Source organism: Linepithema humile, chromosome 4, assembly GCF_040581485.1.
Source record: "Linepithema humile isolate Giens D197 chromosome 4, Lhum_UNIL_v1.0, whole genome shotgun sequence".
NCBI lineage: Eukaryota > Metazoa > Arthropoda > Insecta > Hymenoptera > Formicidae > Linepithema > Linepithema humile.
This window is the reverse complement of record NC_090131.1, coordinates 27,849,081-27,873,548: the sequence shown is the minus strand read 5'-3', so window position 1 is coordinate 27,873,548 and position 24,468 is coordinate 27,849,081. Positions and strand designations below refer to the sequence as shown.

The 24,468-nt window shown below is 33.1% G+C and overlaps 2 protein-coding genes and 1 long non-coding RNA gene across 5 annotated transcripts; 2 read left to right on the top strand and 1 right to left on the bottom strand.

The window, feature by feature from the left end:
- Positions 1 to 4,775: 4,775 nt before the first annotated feature.
- LOC105677815 (uncharacterized) lies at positions 4,776 to 10,433 on the top strand. The gene is made up of 3 exons (XR_001101607.2): positions 4,776 to 5,230; positions 7,665 to 8,896; positions 9,321 to 10,433. It is a non-coding gene; the product is annotated as an uncharacterized lncRNA (long non-coding RNA).
- A 2,750-nt stretch (positions 10,434 to 13,183) lies between these two features.
- Positions 13,184 to 23,703, top strand: Pvf1 (PDGF- and VEGF-related factor 1). Of its 3 annotated transcripts, none has more exons than XR_010889884.1 (9): positions 13,184 to 13,348; positions 13,487 to 13,611; positions 13,713 to 14,124; positions 14,286 to 14,544; positions 17,094 to 17,208; positions 19,936 to 20,147; positions 20,268 to 20,366; positions 21,915 to 22,258; positions 22,360 to 22,770. XR_010889884.1 is itself a non-coding variant. In XM_012376706.2 (9 exons), the coding sequence occupies exons 3-9, from the start codon at positions 14,117 to 14,119 to the stop codon at positions 22,830 to 22,832; spliced, it is 1,041 nt and encodes a 346-aa protein (XP_012232129.1). In that variant the 5' UTR covers positions 13,190 to 13,348; positions 13,487 to 13,611; positions 13,713 to 14,116; the 3' UTR covers positions 22,833 to 23,703. The 3 variants fall into 3 exon arrangements, 1 of the variants encoding a protein (XP_012232129.1); XR_001101614.2 differs by having other exon boundaries at positions 13,185 to 13,348; positions 21,915 to 22,176; positions 22,670 to 22,843; XM_012376706.2 differs by having other exon boundaries at positions 13,190 to 13,348; positions 21,915 to 22,099; positions 22,670 to 23,703.
- On the bottom strand, positions 17,298 to 24,360 carry LOC105677837 (uncharacterized). Its single transcript, XM_012376707.2, has 5 exons — positions 24,103 to 24,360; positions 23,726 to 23,897; positions 19,360 to 19,610; positions 18,657 to 19,234; positions 17,298 to 18,579 (listed from the first exon to the last, which is right to left on the bottom strand). Exons 3-5 carry the CDS (start codon positions 19,599 to 19,601, stop codon positions 18,104 to 18,106), a joined length of 1,296 nt encoding a protein of 431 aa, XP_012232130.2. The 5' UTR covers positions 19,602 to 19,610; positions 23,726 to 23,897; positions 24,103 to 24,360; the 3' UTR covers positions 17,298 to 18,103.
- Between the last annotated feature and the right edge of the window lie 108 nt (positions 24,361 to 24,468).

Sequence of the window (24,468 nt, the reverse complement as noted above, 5' to 3'; positions counted from 1 at the left end):
CATCGCCCGGGCGAACGTTCGAATTCCAAAGTGGACCGAGAAACTTGACGTCATAATACCGAGGACGGCAACTAATACTTTAAAGTTCCGAGAAGTTCCGTGAAGAAATTCATCGGACCGTAAAACAAACGTACGCGGAGGCAGATCCCCGTGAAACGGTAGCGAGAAAAGTGTTGAGCTCACCACCATTCGAGTGCCGCCATCGCGAACGAGGAATCCGGATAACCGATGCACAATTCGCTAGTTTATAATGGAATGACTTAAACGACCGCCAGCACAAGAGGAAGGAAACAGAAGTAAAAGAACAATGGTTCCGAAATATATATATTTGGTCCCACTTAACGCATTAGCATAATATCTACTCACCGATTGGATGCCTTCTGAGAAGCTGCGCAAATTCAGGACGACTCGCAGTGGTGCCCAGGCTGACGAAACCTGAAATTTTTAAATATAATAAAAATCATTAAAAACGTTAAACCATTAATTAACAGTAAAATATTTCGCCATATTTTCGGATTAATACGCAATCAATAAGAAGATGACAGGAATTTTGCTGCGCTCATTTGAAGTCAGAAGCAAAAGTTGATATTATATTCATATCAATCGTTAATTGACAAACGGATTTCTGTTTAACTAAATTTCTGTAACAATGAAAAAATTGCAACGTTTTGCCACAAAATCTCTTTAAGCATCACTGAACGATTGGACGATTATATCAACGAGCTTTGAGAAAGATGCTAAAAAGAAGCACGGAAGCTAGACTCCGCGTGACGTCGAGATCTCCGGGGGACTCGACTGGTGTCTAAGAGGCGAGCACGAATTCGAGAAGAGTCGCATGGATTGTTCGCGGTCGACAGGCTCGCATGTGCGGTGACGGGATCGTCGAGGTCCGAAGGAAGACGAAGAAGAAGAGAAGGCGGCGGCGGCCGACGTTACCTCTCCGCCATGCCATCCTTCAGCGTTCGCGTTCGCTCCGAGCTTTGCGTGCCAGTCAACATTGGCAAGTAATTTCTTGCACGCAATTGCCCGCTACTGGAATTGCCTGGTAGGCGACCTCAGTCCGTCAGTCATTTACTTTTTAAATCGATCCTACCTGCCCGCTTGCCTCGCCTCGCCTGCCCGTCCGTCCGTAACTTCATACGGCCGACCCTCGTGTGCACGCGTGTGCGAGCACACGCGGCTTCGCGGCACGCGGAATTTCCCAATGCCGAAGCCGATTCACGAGAGGCATTCTCCTTCTTAACGGCGTTTCTGTCGTATTATTAGGATTTCACACAATCCGTTTCAACACACAGTGATATCTAAGTTTCCGCGAATAAAACTTTACAGATTTTTATTATTTCAGAGAATTGAAAAGTAGAAGCAAACACACGAGATGTAAGAAGCTGCTTAATCAATAATTCTTACTTAACGTTCTTTTTATTTCAGATTTATATCAATATAATTTATTATTATCTTCGTCATTTGCAGTGCACAGACCTGCTGATAGGAAGTAATGTCGCGAGAAATAGTAATCATTAATTATGATGTTTTCAGTTGCACAAAGAGGTAAGAAATGTAAGGTAAGAAACATACTAATTTTGTTCTCATTGACAACTGTCGCGCTGCGGACTATAAAGACTCTCGGACGGCAAGCAAAGCGGCTTCGATATATGGCTTAACATCGCGATGTTATGGCTGGATTACGTCGCGCGTTAATTTTCTTGTCGAGTCAGTCGAGCGTATCAGGATGTTCTGCGATGTCGCGCCCCGTATCATTAAAGTCGCGAATAAATTGCTCGCTTGAGTACGGACTGCGCGAAGGATTATCGAGAATCGCCGAACACCGTTTCTTAACCCTTGAGACTCGCGATAATGGTCATCCTGATATTAACCGTACCTAGGATCGGAGTGGTTTCTATACACAGCATATTACGTGGCTGAAAGGCAAACTTAGAGCGGAAGGGATCGATATACACGCCGTTATTTTACATACGAACTACGCGCGGAGGTTTCACGGCTAACTAGGTACTCCATAATATTTTCTAATATATATAAACTGATCTCAGAAATAAATCAAATTACAATTAAATTAAGAAAATATCATTATTTCTGAAATCTGTAAGGCGCGATGATTATAATACAATGCTACAGTAGAGTAAAAAACGGAAGGTATGTCGGACATCGTTTAATTTATCAATTTGAATTTGTTCGGATAGACGAAGATACTTAGTGGCCAAATTATTTTGCAACGCGCTTTGTCGTGCGAAATGGTCGCACATAATGGGAACATAATCCTTTCACCAGCGTGACGTTTCGAGCAGCTGGGTCGGCCCGTGACTCTAATGTGAAAAAGAGGGAAGAATTATCCTCCGAATCGAGGCTACCAATAACCAATAATTGTATGTTTAGCGACCGCGCTGCGCGTTTGCATTCGTGCCGGCACGACAAGCCGGACCGCTGGGGAGAGCAAGGCAACGAGGAGCAAAATGACTATATCTTAATCATCTTTGGTTATTGCCTTTCTAGACCGTGCGTTCGACTTCGCTCGTGGGAAACCATCTCGCGAATGTGAAAGAGAGAACGCTGAGAGATCCTTCGCGGAAAGTTCGCGGCACGCATATGTGCTTATCATCCCCGGTAACCGAAATACAAGCTGCCCGCGAAGAGCTGCCTTCCTATTTATTTAGCAAGTATTCGCCTTGTTAAGACAAAATTAAATAGCATAACGATTACTCGTGCCACTTTTATATTTGCCAAAAAAATCTTATATATATTTTTTTACGAAATGACACATTTTGAAATGACACGAGGAATTTTTATGCTTTAATTCTATCTTAAAAAGAAATTTAACACCTGTTCAAAAATTTCAAAGTCATCATATCGTGTTACAATCAACGCAGATTATAGATTTCACAAAAAATAACGACAATCGCCCAATCCATATCCAATTATATTTATTCCTAAAATTAATCTCCTGCAAAATATTAAGAGCTATCTGATTAGCGCTTGAAATTTGTTATGCCTTAAAAAGAATTTATAAATTCACTAAGTATGAGCGCTATAGCGCTTGTACAAAAAAATTTCAATGTATACATCTTTAATTGCACGTGAGATATAAGAAAAATTACGTATAAAAAAAGTGCGAATACGTCACATGTGCTGGAAGTATTAAGGGACAAAGCATGTCGAAAATTGATGTATACATGTGAGAAATCGTATCTACATGATCCGCACGTAAAGCATTATTGACGCCCATACCCGCAGGGATAAACTGTCATTGATCGAGTATGGGATCTACTTAAAAGACACCGGAGACGCATGCCACCGATAAGCGGGCTCCTTCAGTTTATCGCGGAATTTTGTTGCTAATTTTAGCGCTAACTTGATCATTTTTTCTTTTTTGACAGCTAAGCAGATGCATAATCTAGATTTAATTTTCAGTGATTTGTCCAATTCAATATAAATCACACTTCAATATAGCACAACAATTCTTTAAAAAATAATAATAAGCTTTTTATATGTAAAATTATTGATATAGAATTTTGGGGCCATCATTGTACGATATATGTATATTTTATGAAATTTATTTATCACGCGGCCTTACAATGTATCCATTTTAATCTTACTGTCTGCAGCAATGGATGGCGCCACCGACTGCTTTAATTAATTGAAATGCAAAATAAAGCATTCATCTCTAGACTCTACTATTGCACAATAACATTATATTAATGTATTCGTGCATTCTACTAGATTTGCACAATAATAATAAATTTAAAAATTTTCTAGCAAATTTATAATCTGTATTTTTAATTATAATATAAATCTAAAACGTTAATAATATAAAACTATTTTTAATTATATTTTGACGACCATAATATATAGTTATAAATAATTTTATGAGAAACAATAAAATATAAGTTTCAACTACAGCAGTTATGAGATTGATTTCAAAACTCTGAAAGAATCATGTATATATATATATATATATATTGATTTCTATAAAAAAACGTAATTCTGGAAAAACGTATCACATCGACCTTGCAAAACATTGCATTGATATTAATATATAATACATCCTTAATTTAATTCGGGGATTTATATATATATATATATATATCAAACGAGAAACGTGATGGAAATTCCAACGACTACAAAACGTGCTCCCATGTGCTCTGATAAAGTAATCTGTATGACGTTGGCAGACAATCTGTAGTGAGTTATAAGTCCATTAATGCTTGGCATTCCCCGAGGAATTTGATTAAAACGAGAACCGTAATAAGTACTTTGTTGCGTTATAATAAGCATCAATGTATTGACAAATTTTATGTTAACTCAATCGAAGGTTATCAACAGAAAAAATATTTCTTTGATAAATATTTTCCATGCACAAATATAGTATATTCTTCGAAATATCATAATTTTGTTATGATATTCTTCGAATATTAGTTTTTTAAACACTTTTGTTTATGCTATTGATTCATATTTATAACATATACTATAACTTATAGATAACTCGCACAGAGATAACACCGCAAACATAAACTTTGACTAAAACAAGTTTTTCACAAATTCTTCAACTTTAAAAAGAAAATAATAATTTATAATTATTTTCCCGGAATAATACAGATAGTTAACTACATTAAAAATATCACCGAAAATTGTTGAGAATGTTCATAGATAAAACAAAGTGTACTTTGTGTGTGATTTCTAGCATACGTGGATAACTGTAAGATGTATTTCGCATTGTTACTGGCATATGACGAAAATGTACATAAGATCATCGCACAATATACTAAACATTCGTGTACTAAACATTGACCATGAAATTTTTCTGAACGACAAAAAAATCATCTGACGCTGAAATCATGAATGTCATCGCTGGGTTATCGGAACTGTTAAGATTTAAACCAGCTTAAACACCGTACGCGTTGTTAGTATTCGAGAAAGATGCGCGCATTCTACACGGTTCTCATACTAGTGATCTTCGTTAGCCTCGCCACGGGGTGGTCTTTCTCAAATATGACGACGTCCATTAACAAGATAATACAGTCGGAAAATAACAGGCAGCAAATTTTTACCTCTAACAAGAATGATAATACTACATCGAGTAAACCGGAGATTACAATGCAGAGCAGGATAATATTCGTACCTCGGAGAAGTAAAGTTCACTGTCAGCCGGGCCAACAGATCGATAGACGTGGCAAGTGTAGAACGGTGTGGTGAATAAATGCCAGAAATAATAAGCAAGGTATACGTTTGTTTTGAGTATAATAAATGTGTTACAGTGTTGCAAGTTAATTTCTAGTTTTTTTTTTTTTTTTTTTTTTTTTTTTATTCTGCTTGAATTCTTGTGTTAATTTTATTTAATTTATTTTTTGTGTACTTTTTATATGTATAATTAATAATATTAATTTATTATTATTTAATCATTATTTAATATTAATAGTTTTTAATTGAATTTAACTACTTTTTATAGAAGATCTAAAATATTACAACACAACTGATGAAAAAGTAATCTTTCGAAAAAAGCAAACAATGCAGAATTAATTTTTATTATTAACTGCGTAGCTTTTAAGAAGCATAAGCTTGAAACTATTAGATTATGTGTGCGTCTATTTCAAGAAGTGATTTATAATCATTATCGCATAAGATAATCGTGCATAGCAATAAAGATATTCCCCACACTCATCTCAAGTGTCATTAAAGGTTATCGAGAAAACTTTCAAATGAAATAGACGAGAGTTTTCTTCAATAAATTTCCGACTAAAGTTAATAATTTTAACAGAAATCAATGTGCTATACTCTAGATATCTTACTCGGTATATTATGTTCTTACGGTCAATTTTCTGGGAAAATTGGTTTTATCGTTCGAATAAAACGGGTCGTTAACCTCGCTTATATTTTTAGCAAATCGACAATATACCGATTAATAGCGTAGTCGCGAGCCAAGTTCAGGATTTTATCACGCAGTTCCTGGTATCGCAATTTCGAATCGATGAAAAATTCCGTACACGCCGACTGATAAAGTTCCCGGCTGGCGTCTTCGCGCTACTCTGCGTCGCAGATAAAGCAACCTTTTAAGCCGGTTTGAGTACAAGGTCGATTTTAATTAGCCCGTTCGTCCGTTTCCGAGTGGTCTGTACGCGTTCGAGGCGGCGGCGGCGGCGACGTCGTCGAATAGAAATCAATCGTCGCCAGTTTCTCAGCGACTCGATCGCACACACTACTCGGCGGTCATACAATTTTCACACGAAAAATGCGAGACTCGAGTCAGCCGTCCGAATCGTGATACGTGTCGAATCTGAGTTCCGCGTATCATTCACGCTTCCATCACGTACGCTCATCCGATGAAATTCAAAACGAGACGTTTAACGTCATGAGTAATGAACTCTGCCGTGGACTGGATGCTGATAATAATTCTGGGACAGTATTTTTAAAGCGTGAACATTAGTATGCTACGAAGTGTCGTTAATCGCACCACGGCCGTCAGTCATATTTTGTTCACGCGAAGAGATCGAAAATCTGCATTGAAAATCTTCTACAATTCTCCATAGCCGAAATGTGTAGAGATTACGAATAATTACGCGTGTGTTGCGTGATTTCTCATTGAGTGGTTTGTACATTTGACTTCTCGAAAAGGTCATTAACATAAAAAACAGTATTCGTGACAACTGTGAATCTGCAATTACTTTAAACGGATCGAAAACGCGTTGTGATTGCAGAACAAGTCGCCAAGAGGCAAAATCTGAACGCGGCTTCAACCGTTGATTGCACACTATATATTGCACTGTATATTGCAATCATACACCACCATGAGGTTTTCGCTGGCTATAATATTCGCGATAGCGTTATTTTTCTTCCTGTCGACGTCGAGCACGCGCGCAACCGACTCGAGCGTATCGCGGGAGGAAAAGCGCTTCGTGCGCTTCGATAACTACAAAATCGAAGCGGGATCAATAATTAATGTCCCTATACAATGTTCGCCGGACAAGGTCAAAGTTGGAAATCGCTGTAGAAGCGTCATTTAGGTGAGAAAGCGTCTTTTTTTCGTTATACAAAAAATGTCTTTATATTTATGTTATATGAGTTTTATGTAGTAACGCAATATTTTTTCATCACAGACGCAGAATTTATCTTCGTTATAAGTAAATAATAATAAACAAAAATTTGTTTATTAATACATGTTTACGGAATAATGCTATAAATTTGCATTAAATTATGTCTATTACCCAATTTTTTAAATCTTTATTTTTTCTGAGTATCCGTCTACTTATCAATAATACTCGACTTTTATGATGCACTGACGTCAAGCGCGTCCGCATTTATGTCTAGTTGACGCGGCATGACGTAAACTTATAATTCCAATGAAGCATACGCTTTGAAGTTTATTTTCTTTGCCGGAAGTCGCTAGCATCATCGAATATTCCAGTACATCAGTGCCATCAACACACACAATCATCACCTCATATCGATCCCTTTATACCCGTCAGACTTAAATATACAATAAATTGCTTAAGTTTTTACTTGTAACGGTCATTCTATTTCCGCGTGTACTGTGTAGTTCTCACTTTTGATATTTCTGTTTGTGTGTAAAACCCGTGTGTAAAACCTTTGATAATTAATTGTATATGTAATGTTGTACACATAATGCATTGACAGGACATTCTTGATTTTTGTTGCAGAATTTTCGTAAATGATTAGACAGCTATCTATGAACTATGGCATTCTCGAAAAGGAAGAAAAACAAGAAAATTATTCTGAAGATCGGAAATAATCAACAGGGATTATAGATTTATATGAGAGATATCTAATTGATTAACGAAATATATAAGATCGGCATAAGACCGGATTGTCAACTGTGGAATTCCTTCGAATTAATTAAGATATGGATTAAGATCTAATCAACATAATATTTTGTCGCGCCAGATTGCCTATCGTCACAGATTAAAAATAAATTTTGACTTTGTATCAAGCGGATACAATTGAAACCAAAGTAAAATATGAAATACCAAAATCATACATTATATAATATATTAAATATTAATTAAATATTAAAAATATTTAATATAATATTATATATTAAAAATTAGTTAATATTTTATTATTCAAATAGGTTAAATTAAAATTGAATTTCTTTCTCTAACAAAAATAATTGAAATTAGTTATTAGCTTTTAACATGTATAAAGTAGAATACCATCGCATATAATTGTTGTAATAAGATATTTGATACGAATAATTAATATTTGTATACTAAATATGTATCTATAAAATTGTCATATATGTATTATGAAAGATAGAAGAGAAATGTACTAATACATTTATATCTTTTTCTTGTCACCCGTATTCCCACTGACTCATGAATAAAGGTTAATTCATATAATGTGCATATAAAACTTCAAATGCGAGGCGCGCAATCATTCTCAATAATTTATCATGTTACGGAAGTGTCGGATAAAAGCTCATGCGTAAGCAATCAGGGAATGATTTCAACCGCAAATTAACGGTGCCAAATGGAAGGAGACAGGAAACCGCACTTATCGGATCAAAGTATATAAACACTTGCGCTCCCATTATTATTTGAGCCAGTCGTTATTAACATTTTAATGTTGCAAGTGTCAGAAATAGAGAAACGCGAGTTTATTTAATTTCATTCATCATTTATCTAATTAAAAATTAGAAACTAATTGAAAGATTGAATATTGTCCGCAATAATGGCGCCAGCGCATTTGATTCTACTAATCCTTGTGTCAATTATGTTATTATTTTCGTGCAAGGGACAGCCAGTAACTTTTCCTAAAAGAAATCAATCAGAAACGAAACCGAAATGTCCACCAGGCTATAGGCCTGTTCGCACTGGAGGATGCAGGAAAATTTTAAAACTTTGAAGTTATACAACATTTCTCTTTGCTAAAGGTAAATATTTCATTTTTATGTTAAAAAATATTTGTTTTTTTTCGTGTTTTTTTCTTTCTTACATGAAAAGAACACTTGCTGAAAGATGTAAAAATTGTTTCAGATACAAGTCTGAAAATAAAATTGGCCAATCAAAATTTATCAATAGAGCACTCGATCTATTTCATATCGTAGCAAAAAAGTTTTAACGATCTATTAACCAAGATCGAGTGTTCTATAAATTTTGTATGTCCAACAAAATTTATTTTTAGATCTGTCTCTTTTATCTTTCGACAAAAGTGTTTTTTCCGTATTTTTTGCGTCAAAGTCTATTTCTATTTAAAAATAAAAATGTTTTAAAAAGAATAACAAGCATTTTATATTTCTCAATTATTACTATAAATAAAAATAAATTAATAACGAATTATTTTTTTTTAAATTCTAGAATAATGTGAGCAACAACGTGGGACATATTTTTTCAAAGATACTATTCATACTGAGAATAATTACAAAATGTTCATCTTTTCTATAATGCAAATACATTTTATGGCTTGGAAACATATATTAATATGCATTGCACGAAAAACCATATTATATTAAGAGATTTTAATAATTATCATCTATGAAATGTATGCATTTAAAATGTTTTTGAAACTCATATATGTCACATCAATATTTTTGTTAACTATTATTCTAATAATAGTTAAAAATAATTACATTAATAAATAATGTTTAAAAATAAAAAATTAAAAAATAGTTTATCTTATTATTCCTATCCTTTTCATATATAAATATATATGTACAGTATTCATATATAAGATAACTGATCATAAATAAGACATAGGTAGCAATAATAGTAAGTATTGTGTGCGTTTTACTATTTGATAAAAAAATATTTTGCATAATAAAAATGTTAAAGAATTTGCTAATTATTTATGTTATATTTATCTTTAAATAATAGCAGATCAAAATTATGAAATTGATACTATACTGTTCTCAAAAATTTAATAATTATATTGCTTAATATATTAATATTCTTTAAAAAAATTTTTTTATTATCTTTTCAATAATAAATTAATTAAAATTGGATTATGCATTTTTGAGACATACTTCTACATTTCAAAATATTAAATAATATTATTAAAATATATAAAAATCAAAATTTTTAACTAACTTGATATAAAAAAAATATAATTGTTGCCCCAACATTGTTAACATTTATCTTATGGGAGAATTGTTGATTTCATATCTAAATTTATTCAATTTTTTAATTTAATTCAATATTTACCTTTTGCAGTTATCTTACAATGTCGATAAGATGCTATTACATCGCATTTTTCAAAAAATTTTAATTTGTAAGCTCGGTAGATAATTTAAGAATTTGGATATAATCAATTGTCGGTCATATCGACAGTAACACAACATTACCAACAATCGTTTATATCAAAGTTGACTCCATGGAAATTGATTACTTATTAAAATCAATTAACATCAATAGGAGCGTAAAGAGCCATAATGCTGGTTAGTCGTGCGAAGGTTAAGATATATTCATTAAATTGTTTGTATTCATTAAATTGTATATTCATTAAATTGTTGTACATCAAACGTTTCGATCCGCCATCAGGCCTTCTTCAGTGTACAATAGTAAAAATATAAATAAAACAGAAAATTCGCTCGCAAAATTCAAGACAGTGTGAAAAATGTGGAAGACATAAAAAACATCCTTTCCACCCGATTGTGGTTTAGTAGAAAAAATCAGAATTGAATTGAATTCATGTTAAAACGCTGGTCCAAATAGAGAGGACGAGGTGGAAAACAAAGAACAGATAGTCTTATCATTTTGAAGACTTTCAAAAGTCTCTTAGTCAATCATTAAGAGCTTGACTTTCAAAACGATAAGACTATCTGTTCTCTGTTTTCCACCTCGTCCTCTACTTGGACCAGCGTTTTAACATGAATTCAATTCAATTCTGATTTTTTCTACTAAACCACAATCGGGTGGAAAGGATGTTTTTTATGTCTTCCACATCTTTCACACTGTCTTGAATTTTGTGAGCGAATTTTCTGTTTTATTTGTATTTTTACTATTGTACACTGAAGAAGGCCTGATGGCAGATCGAAACGTTTGATGTAAACAATTTAATAAATATATCTTAACCTTCGCACGACTAACCAGCATTATGGCTCTTTACGCTCCTATTGATGTTAATTGATTTTAATAATCTGCTGAGCCTTATATATTATTTAATTTTGATTACTTATTGTTAGATTAGGTTAGGTAAAATGTTAAAAACAAAATAATTTTGTGAATATGTTACCTTTCCTGAATTTTCCATAAATAAAACGCGACACAAAAACCGTATATTTTTAATATTAATCTGGATATCTTAGAAAATAATGGTAACTATATTTTAATAAAAATTCGACTTAATAAAATTATGACTTTGATAAAATCTAGTCAATGCATAAAAAGCGCCGAAACAAAAAAATAACATCGAGTTATTTATCTACAGCCATTCAAATAAAGAAATATAGATGCAATTAATTGCAGAACGACAAAATAACGTACCCGATGATGATTGTGCTTGAATCGCATTCTTGTTGCACTCAGTGAGAAAATGATGTGAAATATATAAAGCCGATTTTGAGCTTACAAACGTGTACTGACACACTATGTCGAAATCACAAGACTAGTATATGATACGAACACACACCAATAGTTAATACGTTAAGTGCGAAATTAATTCTTAAATAGTAATAATTAAAATAAAAACGGAGCGGTTTCACTACAACATTTCAATGGCCGCGACGCGAACGCCAATGACGCGTTCTATAACTGTGAAATCTATCAAAAAGCAATACTGCCAATATTGAAATATGGAAAACGTATGGTTAATGTATAGCGCGCGTAACCACACATATTAATTATCGAATTTGAAATATTTTAGCACATGTTAAAAATAGTTAAAATATTAAATTAATTGCACTAACTTATTTAATAAGCAGTTTTTCAATATTAGATATAATATTAAAAATAATGAAACAGTAGAGAAGAAATAAATTATGCAATACTTCTTTAGCGGCGACATAATATTTGAAATACTTTAATAAAATGTTAAAAATAATAAAGTAAATTATTGTAAACAATGCAAACAACATAGCTAATTATATATGAAAAGAATAAAATGTACATACCTGATAATGATAATGTACCCATTCTATCTTTAATTAACTTTAACCTAAAACAAAGAAAATTTTGATTAATTCCGAGCACGTAAAACAAGCTACCGAAATTGCAATATTCGCATATAACAACAATGTTTAACATAAACGTTTGATATTTTACAAAATACTCACAATACATTTTAAAGCGAGATTTACAACAATAACCACGAAAAATACGGAACAACTTGAATGTAATTTTGCGACGTAATCCCAACTGATCGCAATTCATCCTGAAAACAGTATTGCCATTCTTGAAACATAAAAAAATAAAGATACAGTTTAGAATATTTTAATACATATATGAAATAAACGAAATAGTAAATTAATTGCACTAATTTATTTAATAAACCGAGTCCAATATAAAACGTATCTATTATTAAAAACAATAAATAATAAAAGTTGTAATTGTCTAGCACTTGTTTAGCGGAGAAATAATATTTGAAATGCTTTAATAAATAATAAAAATAATTAAGATAAGGTAAATTTTTAAACAATACAATCAACATTGGCTTAGTTTACACCGATTGTTTAGTACGCGTACCAAGTATTAAATCTGCTTCTTTGATTGGTGTAGATTTTACACTAAACGATTTATACCTATCGAAGAAACAAATTTAGTACTTGATACGCGTATTAAACAATTGGTGTAAACTAAGCCATAGATAATTATAAAAAGACAAAATGTATATATTTAGCAAGGTATGTGCAGTTCAAGATAACCTCTAAATGAAAGAAGATGTGATTGACTCCAAATATGTAGAAATAGAAGAAAATTATGTATTCGTGTATAACACTGTGTGTACACAATGTTTAACATGGACAATTAATATTTTGTAAAATACTCACAATAACTTTTAAACGCAAAGTTTATTGTTAAGCAATGTGATAAATGCATTGAATAAAGATCACAAATGTATTCGCAATGTTTTTTAAATATATAACATTAGCGCTATCTGCATGAAAATAAGTAAATCATATACGCAAGATAATCAAAAATAATTTATTTACTTTCGTATAGATGGCACTGTAACCATCATTTTGTGTTTTTATTTCTTGTTTATGTGTACTTCAAATGTGTGATTTTATTTCGAAACGATATTAACAAGTGCATCAATCATTTTATAAAAGCACTTGATGGTCTTGTACTTTACATAAGTGGCTAGTTTCTCTACGTCATTATATAATTAAGTCTTGCAAATTGTTACCTTGAGGTTATGAAAAGTGTTATGGAAAGTAATCTCAGAATAGGTTAGGTTAAGTTAATTTTTATATGGAAATTTAAATATTTGCATACACTAACAATAAGCTGCTCAATATTTAAAAAACTACATTTGTTTATTTTAGATTGATGTAAAAGCAATATTTTTATAAATATACTTTTTGTAGATGATTCGAAATATTTTACAATATTTATAAATTTGATTAAAACGATTGATTAAAACATCACAAAAAAGAAGTTTATGTTTAGAGTTCGTTATTCTGATAAGATTGACACATAAATACAGCAACAGGTATAAACGTTTAATCTTTTTCTTTCAATTTTTAATGTTTAATTCAAATTTTAAGAATTTATTGAATTTATCTTTTTTTCAAAGCTTATTTTTTTTTTCAGAGTAATAATATCAGGAGGATTTACTTGTATAAGAGCACACATGTAAATATACTACGTAGTTAAAGCACGATTACGAGTAATGAACTTGTTGCTATTTTATTTCATGCGTTTTTTTAATTATAAGAAAATTTGTAGAATTGGCTTTTAGATTATTACAGATCATGATTAATACGATTATCTTTGAATCGTGCTTTCTGATACAATTTTTGCGATAAGACTGTTGAATATTGTAAAAATGAATATTGTAAAAAAATTTTTTTAACGTTGATATCGTGGCTTATCTCTGCTGTGATTCGTGTGAGTGCATTCGCGGCGCGCACCACACACTCGCTTGTCCATGCGAGGCATGAAATACGCACGGGACGTGTTCGTTTCATCAGTCGATCGCGGTACGGGGACTTGGTATGCTCAGGTGTGTGTCGTCGCATGCTTATCGTTACTTTTACGGAGCAAAAAATCGACCCATAGCTTAGTTGTGAAACGATTAAATAATTACTAATAATAGCCAAATAATAATAATTGAAACAACGTAATATCCATCGTGTTTTTATTGAATTTTTTGTGTTTGTGCAGAGTGAAGAAATCGCAGAATAAAATTATCATAGAAATGCAATCGCGACAACGCAATACATCATCTGGTAGTCAGCTGCTATACTTTGGCGCGAAAATATTCATTTTTGCGATCATCTGCAATGAATTTATGGGACAAGTTAGCAGTCAGTTTCATGGCAATCCGGATGGCATAGTCTTCCCTGGACCAATAAACTCGAGATCGAGGAGCAGATCTGTTAATGAACCCACGGAGGGCTCCGCAGATGACAACGATTCACCGGTAAATTGGTATACGTTGATCCTGATTCTTGAATTAAATTAACATATTTTCTATTCAAAATATAAATTAATTTAAATTTAGTTATCCAATATTTAGCCTTCCATCAATCAAAGTGCGCTGAAAAGTTAAAAATCTGAAAGCTAACAGACAATAATTGTTGCAATTTAAAATAATGAATATATTATATTAGCAAAATATCCACTTTTGCTACACTCTCAATAGAAACACCGAAATCTCACGTCTAATCTCTAATATTTTATTTTATCCAATTGGTTGCAAAAACAGCAGAACGGTTTTAAACTAACAACGATGAACGCGCAACACTTTCGTTTTCAAGATTTACTTTCTGCAAAGGTCGAAATAACGTTAAAGGCCGAATTTATCAATGTCGAGGACATATTTCTGGTGAAATAATTGCAGTGCGCGTGCGACATGTTTATGATTCTCGACACGCTGTTCGCGACTCGATGTAAAACCTATCATACGTCATACAATTGTGCAAATATGTGATCAAATAGCTCGTCACTGATCAGTAATTATGTTGTTATTTCTTTATAATACAAACGTTATTCTGTAACCAAGAACAAAATTACAAAATAATGATAGGGTAAATTTAAAAGCGCAAAAATATAACGTGAGATAAGTTTACGTATAACTAAAGAAATAACTCGGTAAACATGTTTAGTAGAAATGTTTATGTCTGTAATTAATTATTAGCTAATGTAATATTGTCATCAGATAATTATAATATTGTCATCAGGATTGACTCGTAATCGGTAGCGAAATCGAGGCTATGATTAATAAAACATAACGGCTCTAAACCCAAGACAGCCTTGCTACCTGGCAAGGTCGGAGCCAGCAATTCCAAGAGTCGCTTTCGAGTAAAGGAAAAACGAGAATCACGGTCGTTTTCACGATGTCGCTCATTCTTTATTCTTCTCATTTTTCCCGCAAAATAATCGGTCGAAAGTCAAAAATAAAACAGATTCATTCAGAGTACCACAATTTCTCGTACGAAAGATTATGGTTCCTAGAAAGCATATCTTCGGTGCATAAAATATCTCTCGATTATGCAAATCGTAAGACTGCGAGCAACCTGTTTTCCAAATCCCACGAGACTGCATTTGTGCTCGTGTCACCTGAAGAAATATTTGCTCGAAAATTAAAGAAGCAATAGTGTTTCCAGCGCATTGCATATTGTATGAAAACGTACATATATTGTAATTATTTTCCGCAATCTTACAAAGCGCAGATGAGTCAAGTTTCTTCTTTGAAATTAATATACAATTTAATGAACACACTTAATATTGGCTATTAGTGATAGTTTAACATAACTGATGCGAATACTAGACTCTCGAGTCACTCGTTACATAGCTGTAAGTTGTTTGCTCCTTTTTTGATGTGCTATAATAGTGATCTTGAGAACCTGTTCTAATCGTGATATTGAAGCTAGAAGCGATTTTACACCCATTCAAAGCAGTGGCTATCAACAACTATAAAAGTAACTATAAATAATGTTGCAAACATATGATATCATCTGTTATCTATAGATTCCGTCATCGATCAACTTCACTTTCCCTTAACAAAAATATCAAGCAATCAGTTGTTACGTATTAAATTAATAAATAATTAAAAATAGAAAGTTATTCACGAGTTAAATTACACAATAACAAATTATATATAAGATATATAACAGAATGAAAGTTTTATTTATTTTTCTGACATTTAATTTTTCATTATAAAAAATTAAAATTATTCTATATCACTTAAGAACAGAAGTACACATAAAACTTGTTTTATTTTAGACGCTGAGAATGTAAAATAATGTAATTAAAAAAAACGTGCAAATTTTGTTACCGAAGAAAAATTTTCTAATGTGTAATATGGATCGGCTATTGACCGACTTTCATTTTGTCAAGATGATTTTCTACTTAGTCATGCAAGTATCCGCGATCGAACAGGATGATTCATAGTTTACGGGAATACCCTAGTCGAAGAACTTAATTTTTTATTTATTCAACATTTATGAGATTGTATCGAAGATCGAGATTGTATAGAAAGAAACTTGTAATTATATCCTAGCACTTACAATCCATTAAAACTTATCATCTCTGTTTCTATTCTCAAGAATTCGTCATGCTGCGCCTAGAATCGAAATAAATATAAGAAATTTTTATTTTAAATCTGTCTTTACTTGCGTTACATTTTCCGGGATAATCTTGTACAGGAAAATCGCTAACCGCAAACTATTAATATCATAAATAATAATTATTTCCTCGATAAAAATTTCTTCATATTTAATTGATTGTGAATTAAAGATATTAACAAGAAATTTTTTACTTTCAGCACATTTCGAAAAAAAATGAAAGTTAACAAATTATAACTTCGACTTTTCTGCGCATTTACGTATATTAATCCCACGATTGCATCTATGACTAATCCTTATCGATTTCGATAAGATTATTTTCGAACAAAGATACGCATACATATTAGATATAGCAATTACTACATATACACAATGTAACAACAATCTTTGATCATCTTTCCAGGTACCGCTCAGTTTAGCAGCTAGATTAAATTCCATAGAAACAACGGATGAATTCCTGCAGTTACTTCAAGGTGTTCCAGGGAACCAAAAAATAGACCCTTTCTTCATCAGTCCCAGTAAGTTGCATCTTTATTACGTACGAATAATAAATAAATAGTAACCTTGAGGAAAACCGATTGTAACATAAAAAAAAAGACAAATCAAATTTATTTATTGCAAATTCTACTTTTATTAAATAAAGATATAAAAAAATCTATTAGTATCATAACTTATTATTATAACTAGGAAATATATTGTCATATAATCATAGGAACAGGTCTGGAAATATGTTGTTAATTATGTAACAATATCGCGTAGTCACATACACAGTTTGAGACTATCGTAAAAATACTAATAGTTTGTCGAGAAAGCAAATAAAACCACTGCGGCCGTAATAAAATCAATATTTTACTTCGAACCAGGAACATAAATTAAGTCACGGTGTGTTTTATTTTATTATTTACACTAGGTAGTTATCACTGTAGACTGAGACTAAGCCATAAGTTTACATGGATCTTGTGCATTTGGATGCTTTTGTGGCAACGATATGCAATAATTGACAATAAAAATTATATGATAATATAAAATGATAAAATATGATGAAATAAAAATTATATGATAATATAATTTTTGACATGATAATGAATATGACAATATAAAAAATATGATCTCTTACAAGTTTAAAATGTTTTTAACTTTGTAATTGTCCATGACGTCATATGGACGTTATTTTGTCGTTTTCTGACGTCATTTTGCTACAAATTGTAAAGTTGATCAGCGCAGAAAAGTTTCTCATTGTTGCGAATACAAATACATTGTTACAAATTCGCCGAAGCGTTTCCGGTCGATTAATTCATCTGGCAGTACTGAATAGTTCGACCGAACACTAGTTAGACCATTCAGTTGTAAATTTGTAATATATAGATTCAACCTGCGTCGATTCTTATACGGTTAATTATCATTATTTTCAACTTATTTATAAACGATCATGTGAATTTGATATATAACTTTGAATGATTTTTTATTTGGACAATTAAAAACCAATTTATTTTCCACGTACTGCACGGAAGAACGTGGCTTCATTTCCTCTTCGAAAGATTTCAAAAAATTCTCGCGATCTTTTACAAAATTTATAGGTCTTAAGTAACCATTAAAATAATAATCTCTGTTCAGTATTGATTGCGTGTCAATTTGCATTACCTCTTCTAAACTTGGCATTCTGTTATTTTCTTGTGTATTATGTGCACTATGGTGAGCTGCAGTGTAAAGGTTTGGTTCACAAACAAAATGAGTTTCTTTCGGTGTAACACAGGATTTTTCAGTAGTTTTTTTCACAATTGTCGGCAATTTGTTATCAGTCAGAAGCGAATACGCAATTTGGAGTTTGCATTTCCGCGTCCAGTCTTTCTGCTTCGACATTCTTGACCAATGATAACATGAGAAAGAATCTAAAAATAAATTAATATATATTTCACTAATGCATAATTTAATTTGCTTTCAAAATGGAATTTTTTTCTGACACTACCTTCTGATGCGCATTTTTGTACAAATTTTATTTCTCCATTCGTCTCCAGGTACTTGATCGTGTTAGCTTCAGATCCGTCTCCTTGACTACACTCTCTGTTGATGGCTTTGATAGTTGGTGCCATTTCCTCTTCCAATTTTATCCTATTAATGTTATGTATGTGTACGTTCTGGACGAAGGCCTGAGACGTAATCTCGGGCTCGAAAAGATTACGGAGATCGTATTCGTTAAGATCATAACTCTGATCATCCGTCTCGGCGATTGCATTCGCACTAACTTGATTTTGATTTTTTATATTAGTATCGACATCCGTGTAGTCGTAATACATATCGCTCGGTATTTTTAATTCGTTTATATATGTTTCAATATCAAATCTGTCTGTATCATAGTTTTTCTCAATGGAAGTATTTCTTTTATCACTTTCCTGCTTAGAATCTATCGCATTCTCACAGGTCATTGACATTTCAGTCTCGTGCAAATATCCAGCCAGTGCTTCGCCAGAACAATTGCTCGTGTGGGTTTCAAGTTTTACTTCCGGACTATCATTACTCTGATCCGAAGATTGTTCTTCTTCCTCCCTACATAGAGAATGAAATCGTCTTTAGATATCTAATGTAGAAAAGTGTTACATTTCCAAGACAATTTACTGCTAAATATGATGCATTGATAATTATACAATTAATGTAAATTTTAATATTCTTACTCATTCGGCTGCTCATCCCAAGCAATGCCCGAGATTGGCATAATGTTGGGAAACGAATGAAAAGATTTTATTTCATTAGACAAAAGAAAATCAACTACGTTTTTCTTTCCCATAATCTTCCGGCCGAACCATATGAATATCACATCATCTGCAAAATAATTCTCTAAATCAGAAACCATGCCATCGGCCAGTATAAAATAATGGTTTGCAACTGAGATTGCTTGGGCACGTTTGTCGGTCATGTTTGCGTTCTGAAAAGTAAAGAAAATAATATCGCTTTAATATCTTTCAATTACTTGTTTTAATAACGTAATTTATTACAGCATAAAATTAACAAACAAAAATGTTTATCGTTATCTTATCCGAATTCTTCTAATAATACAGAATGTTCACGTAAAAAAAAAGACAAAAATATCTTTTACTTGGTAATATTTTGCCAACAAATTGTCAAAATTTTCTACTCATTATAAAACACTAAATTATGCAACCCGGATGTTATAATACGTTTAACAGCACGTAAATGAAAATTGTTCAACTAAATTCAACAATGCACAATACAAACGAAAATTCTTTCAGGTAGATTCGGCGAAGGCGAGGAACGATCTAGTGCGATAAGACCAGCGCCGGCCAGATGCATGCCCGAGCTGCAACCTGTTTCTTTAAAGCTGGACGACGATCCTACGACGATTATCTTCCCGTCTTGCACACGAATCAAAAGATGCGGCGGATGTTGTGGTAGCTCTCTGCTCTCGTGCCAACCAACAGCGATGGAGATCCGAAACTTTGAGGTAATCGATCGTCATCGAGTTGAAAAATACGAATGAAAACGCGCCTATCATTACGAGCAACCAACTCGAAAGAAAGCAGTAATTGTTAAACATCTTTTTTATCCGTGTTGTTGTTTTAAGGTGATCGTGTCGTCGGTGTCACTGAATTACAAAGGCCGACAAATCGTGCCGCTGGAGGAGCACACTAAGTGCAAATGCAACTGCAGAATCAAGGAGGAGGTAATTTGACAACAACCGATAATTGGCGGATAATCGGCGCCTTCCTGCTTAACCAGGCCGCGCGGTTTGCGAGTTTCACACCTCACGCATCGTCTCGTTGTATTGTTTCTCACGCGACATGTACGTGTGTGGTCGCTCGAATTACGTCAGCCAGTCAGTCGATTGAAAAGAGCTCCGCTCCCAAGTATTCTAGCAATGCTCGAAAAGACATTACTAGGTGCGCAACTAAGTTTCCGGGTTTCACACATGAATGGCGCTAACGATACATGTAGTCGATATACATGTCTAAAGTTGTGTTTTTTTATTAACTTGGACATCTGTCAACAATAACCAGTTATAATACCAACACATATCGCAACGCAAAAATTTTTTTTCTAACAATAAAGATGTCGAGTTTTGTGCCAACTAAACAGCATTTGCGGGAAGCTTTGCTTTTCTGCTTCAACTTGAAAGAAAATGCAGCTGAAGCAGGTCGTTTGCTTAAGAAAGCCTACGGCAAACATGCACCATCGAAAACTACCTGTAAAGATTGGTTTAAACGCTTCAGAAGTGGCGATTTCGACACTGAGGACAAGGAGCGCTCCGGAAGACCAAAAACATTTGAGGACGCCGATCTGCAAGCGTTATTGGATGAAAATGATACGCAAACACAAGACAACAACAACTGATAAATTTGAACCATGCATTGCTCGAAAAACGGCCAGAATGGGACACGAGACACGAACGAGTAATATTGCAGCACGACAACGCTCCGTGCCATCGCACTTCCATCGTCCAGGACACCATCAAAACGCTGAAATGGGATCTGCTACCGCACCCGCTGTATTCACCAGACCTGGCCCCTTCCGATTATCACTTGTTCCGGTCGATGGCGCATGGCTTGGCTGGGCTACACTTGGCCAATTTCGAAGAAGTGCAGAATTGGTTGGATGAATGGTTTCGATTCAAAGACGCGTCGTTTTATCGTCGCGGTATTCATGTATTGCCAGAGAGATGGCAAAAATGTGTAGCTAGCGAGGGACGATATTTTGAATAAACCGTTTTTTGTATTTCTCTTGAAATTTTCCATATTGCATTGATAAAAAAAACCCGGAAACTTAGTTGCGCACCTAGTAGAAATAGAAGTGATAAGCGATCCAGAAGCATGAATCATCCTCCAACATATGCAGTTTTATTTTATTTATCTTTCACGCATATAGTATAAGATTGCCGTTTTAATTATGAGATATTATGTAATCGCGGATATAAGAATCTGAAAGATGTAAAAAATTTTTGAATTTTAAAATGCATTTAGTAAATATTAAAACATTTATAATACTTAGCACACAGTACAATCTTTAATTCACAATCAGATTAAATGTTCGGTGGTTTCTCAGTGAACCAAATTTGCCAATTACGTATTACTACAATTGCCGCTTCCTTGCAACGCACAAACGCGCGTAAAGTGTGTCAATGTGGAAGAGCAAAATTTAATTTTATCTAAGCACGTGCTCATTGTTGACATTCTTTTCGCTGATGATTCATACCATGTCACTTTATGTGTTTTAGCATTGCAACGATAAGCAGTATTACGAGGCAAACGGCTGCAAATGCGTCTGCAACAACATCGACGAGGCGGAAAAGTGCCGAAAAGGCAATGATACGAAGATTTGGAACTCAGAACTCTGCGCCTGCTCGTGCAAGATCGTCGAGCCGTGTAGCACCGGATACTACTTCAATCACAACACGTGCAGGTGTGAACGGACAGAATAGGGGAATCTGCTAGAGGAATAAGACGTCTTTCTTACTGCACTCTACTTAATCACGACTTGTAAGCTAAGCACGAACGCACCGATCTATTCACCGAAGTATTACTCATTTCGGCCGGCTTCGTTTTGTGCGAGTTTTTGCAAGTATTACTCTTGTGTTCCACACCTGAATCTATATCACATCTTCTATTGTACTCTCTTTCATGTTTTGTTCAATATTTGTATGCGAGCAAAATTATTTCCAGTTTTCCTCTCTATTCTGTTTGACGTTTTTCATCGAACAAGATAATGCACAACAGCAAAACAAAGACTTCCTTCTGCTTATATGATATAAATGCTTAACTAACATCTATAGTATAACATCAAAGGTGGGATGTTTGCATCTTACTAACAACTGCAACTTTAAAGGCTTATTTAATAATGCTAAAACGCTAGAACTTTATAAAAATCTGTATATGTATAAACGTTTTATATCCTTTGGTTTACATAATTTGACATAAAATTACGGTATTTAATTCACAATTATTTGTACTTAATTGCGCAAATGTGTTTCAGTTGTGGACCGATAATGTCTAGGCCAATGAACAGATTTACAACCACAAAAGGTTCTAATTATAATTTCTCTAACCGTCGACCAGCAAATGTACCGCCTGTAATAGTCCCATTGGACCCATCGGATCCAAGAAGAAAACCCAAGGAGGATCCAGAATACAAGTGACAAGGATTTAGACAAGGACACACAAATTACAAGACTGCTAAAACCTATCCACAGTCACTGTGCTAGTTTTTTTGTTACATAGGCGAAACTTTCATTAATTGATGCCTTGAAACTGGAACAACAAATCTTATTCCTTGAGTTGTTGCAATTTCACTTAAAATGTCAAATACATTGTGAAATCTGTAACTTTCAAATTGATGCGTTTGCATAAAACAGTAACAAGTAATGCTACTCTGCAGTTTAAAAAGTAAAAAAACAATACTGCATTCATAACATTACATTTGATCTTTTTACTTTTAAATTATAGAATGATATTAGCTTTCCTAGTTTCAAGGTATCGTCTTGTTAAACTATTATGTATGATGTTTAGATAAGGTCAAGTAATATTGTGATATAGTAAAAAAATAATCATTTCCTGTATAAAACAAAAAGTTTACACAACGTTGTTCACAACATTATATGAACGTTTATTCAATGCTGAAACACGGTGAAACATTGTATGACTTCCATATAACATCTAAATTTTCAGATTAAGTACATAAGTAGTACATAAAATGTCGACTTTTTAACATCACTTTCTGTGAACATTTGGACGTTGTCCCAACATTGCAAAAACATCAAGTTCTATACAGGCTATAAATACTTGACAATGTTATTTATGTCATGTAAAATTCATTGTCACAATGACTACAAAAATTGGTCATTATTTGATTCAATCTATCACATATGATAGACATGACAATAAATTCATGATATAACATCTAAAACATTAATTGTAAGACATATGTTTGTTAATTATACCTATAATTATAAGTATTTATATCAAAATTCGTCATATTAATAAATAAAGTTCTTAATTTTAAACAAATAATGTTGGACAAATACAATTGTACCAATTATCGCTCCTTATGGATATATTATAGATACGTTCTTATTCTTTCGTCTTGTGCAAGCTTTCCTTTTGAAGTTTTTCAGTTTTATTCAGATATGTGACAACGGCCCTGTTAATTCTTAATATGTTCCTATGGACCTCGCTTATGGACTCAATAGACTGAGCTATGTGATCTGAAAAAAGAAAGGTTATATTTTAGTATATAAAACTATGCCTTTTAATAGTGTACCACATAGTTCTAAATTCTTAATAATAAATTCTTTAGTAATCTACAAGATATGATACAATAGTTCTTTCTAAATTTATCTTATATTTTTCTTTCTTCTAGTAACAAATTCACAGAAAATTGATGCAAGAAAAAATTTATATATAACTTACCAATAGAATCTGCAATATCTGAAAGATTTGATTCGTTTGTAATCTTGAATCGTTTCTTATAATTCTCTTCCATTATATCATAGTGATACTGTATGCTGTTGTCGAGTGTTTATCAATCTACGACTTGTGAAATCTGTAAATGTCATCCACTGATATTTGTGTCTCTCTATTAGGTCTGTTCTTAAGTCTGTTCTTTATAGCTGAACTGGCTGCACTAGTTCAGAGTTTATCTTCTTCCTTCCACATTGGAAGAAGAAAGATAAACTCTGAACTAATGCAGCCAGTTCAGCTATAAAGAACAGACCTGATGCTGCTGAGAAATTGGGCGGGAAAGCAATCAACATTGTGCAGCCATAATGTACGACA

Coding starts and splice junctions, on each gene's coding strand:
- LOC105677837 (XM_012376707.2), bottom strand. CDS start 19,601: ATGACCGACAAACGTGCCCAAGCAATCTCAGTTGCAAACCATTATTTT. Junction 19,235..19,359: donor TGGGATGAGCAGCCGAATGA/GTAAGAATATTA, acceptor TTCTCTATGTAG/GGAGGAAGAAGAACAATCTT. Junction 18,580..18,656: donor ACAAAAATGCGCATCAGAAG/GTAGTGTCAGAA, acceptor ATTTATTTTTAG/ATTCTTTCTCATGTTATCAT.
- Pvf1 (XM_012376706.2), top strand. Junction 20,367..21,914: donor ACTGCAGAATCAAGGAGGAG/GTAATTTGACAA, acceptor TATGTGTTTTAG/CATTGCAACGATAAGCAGTA. Junction 22,100..22,669: donor TTCAATCACAACACGTGCAG/GTGTGAACGGAC, acceptor AATGTGTTTCAG/TTGTGGACCGATAATGTCTA.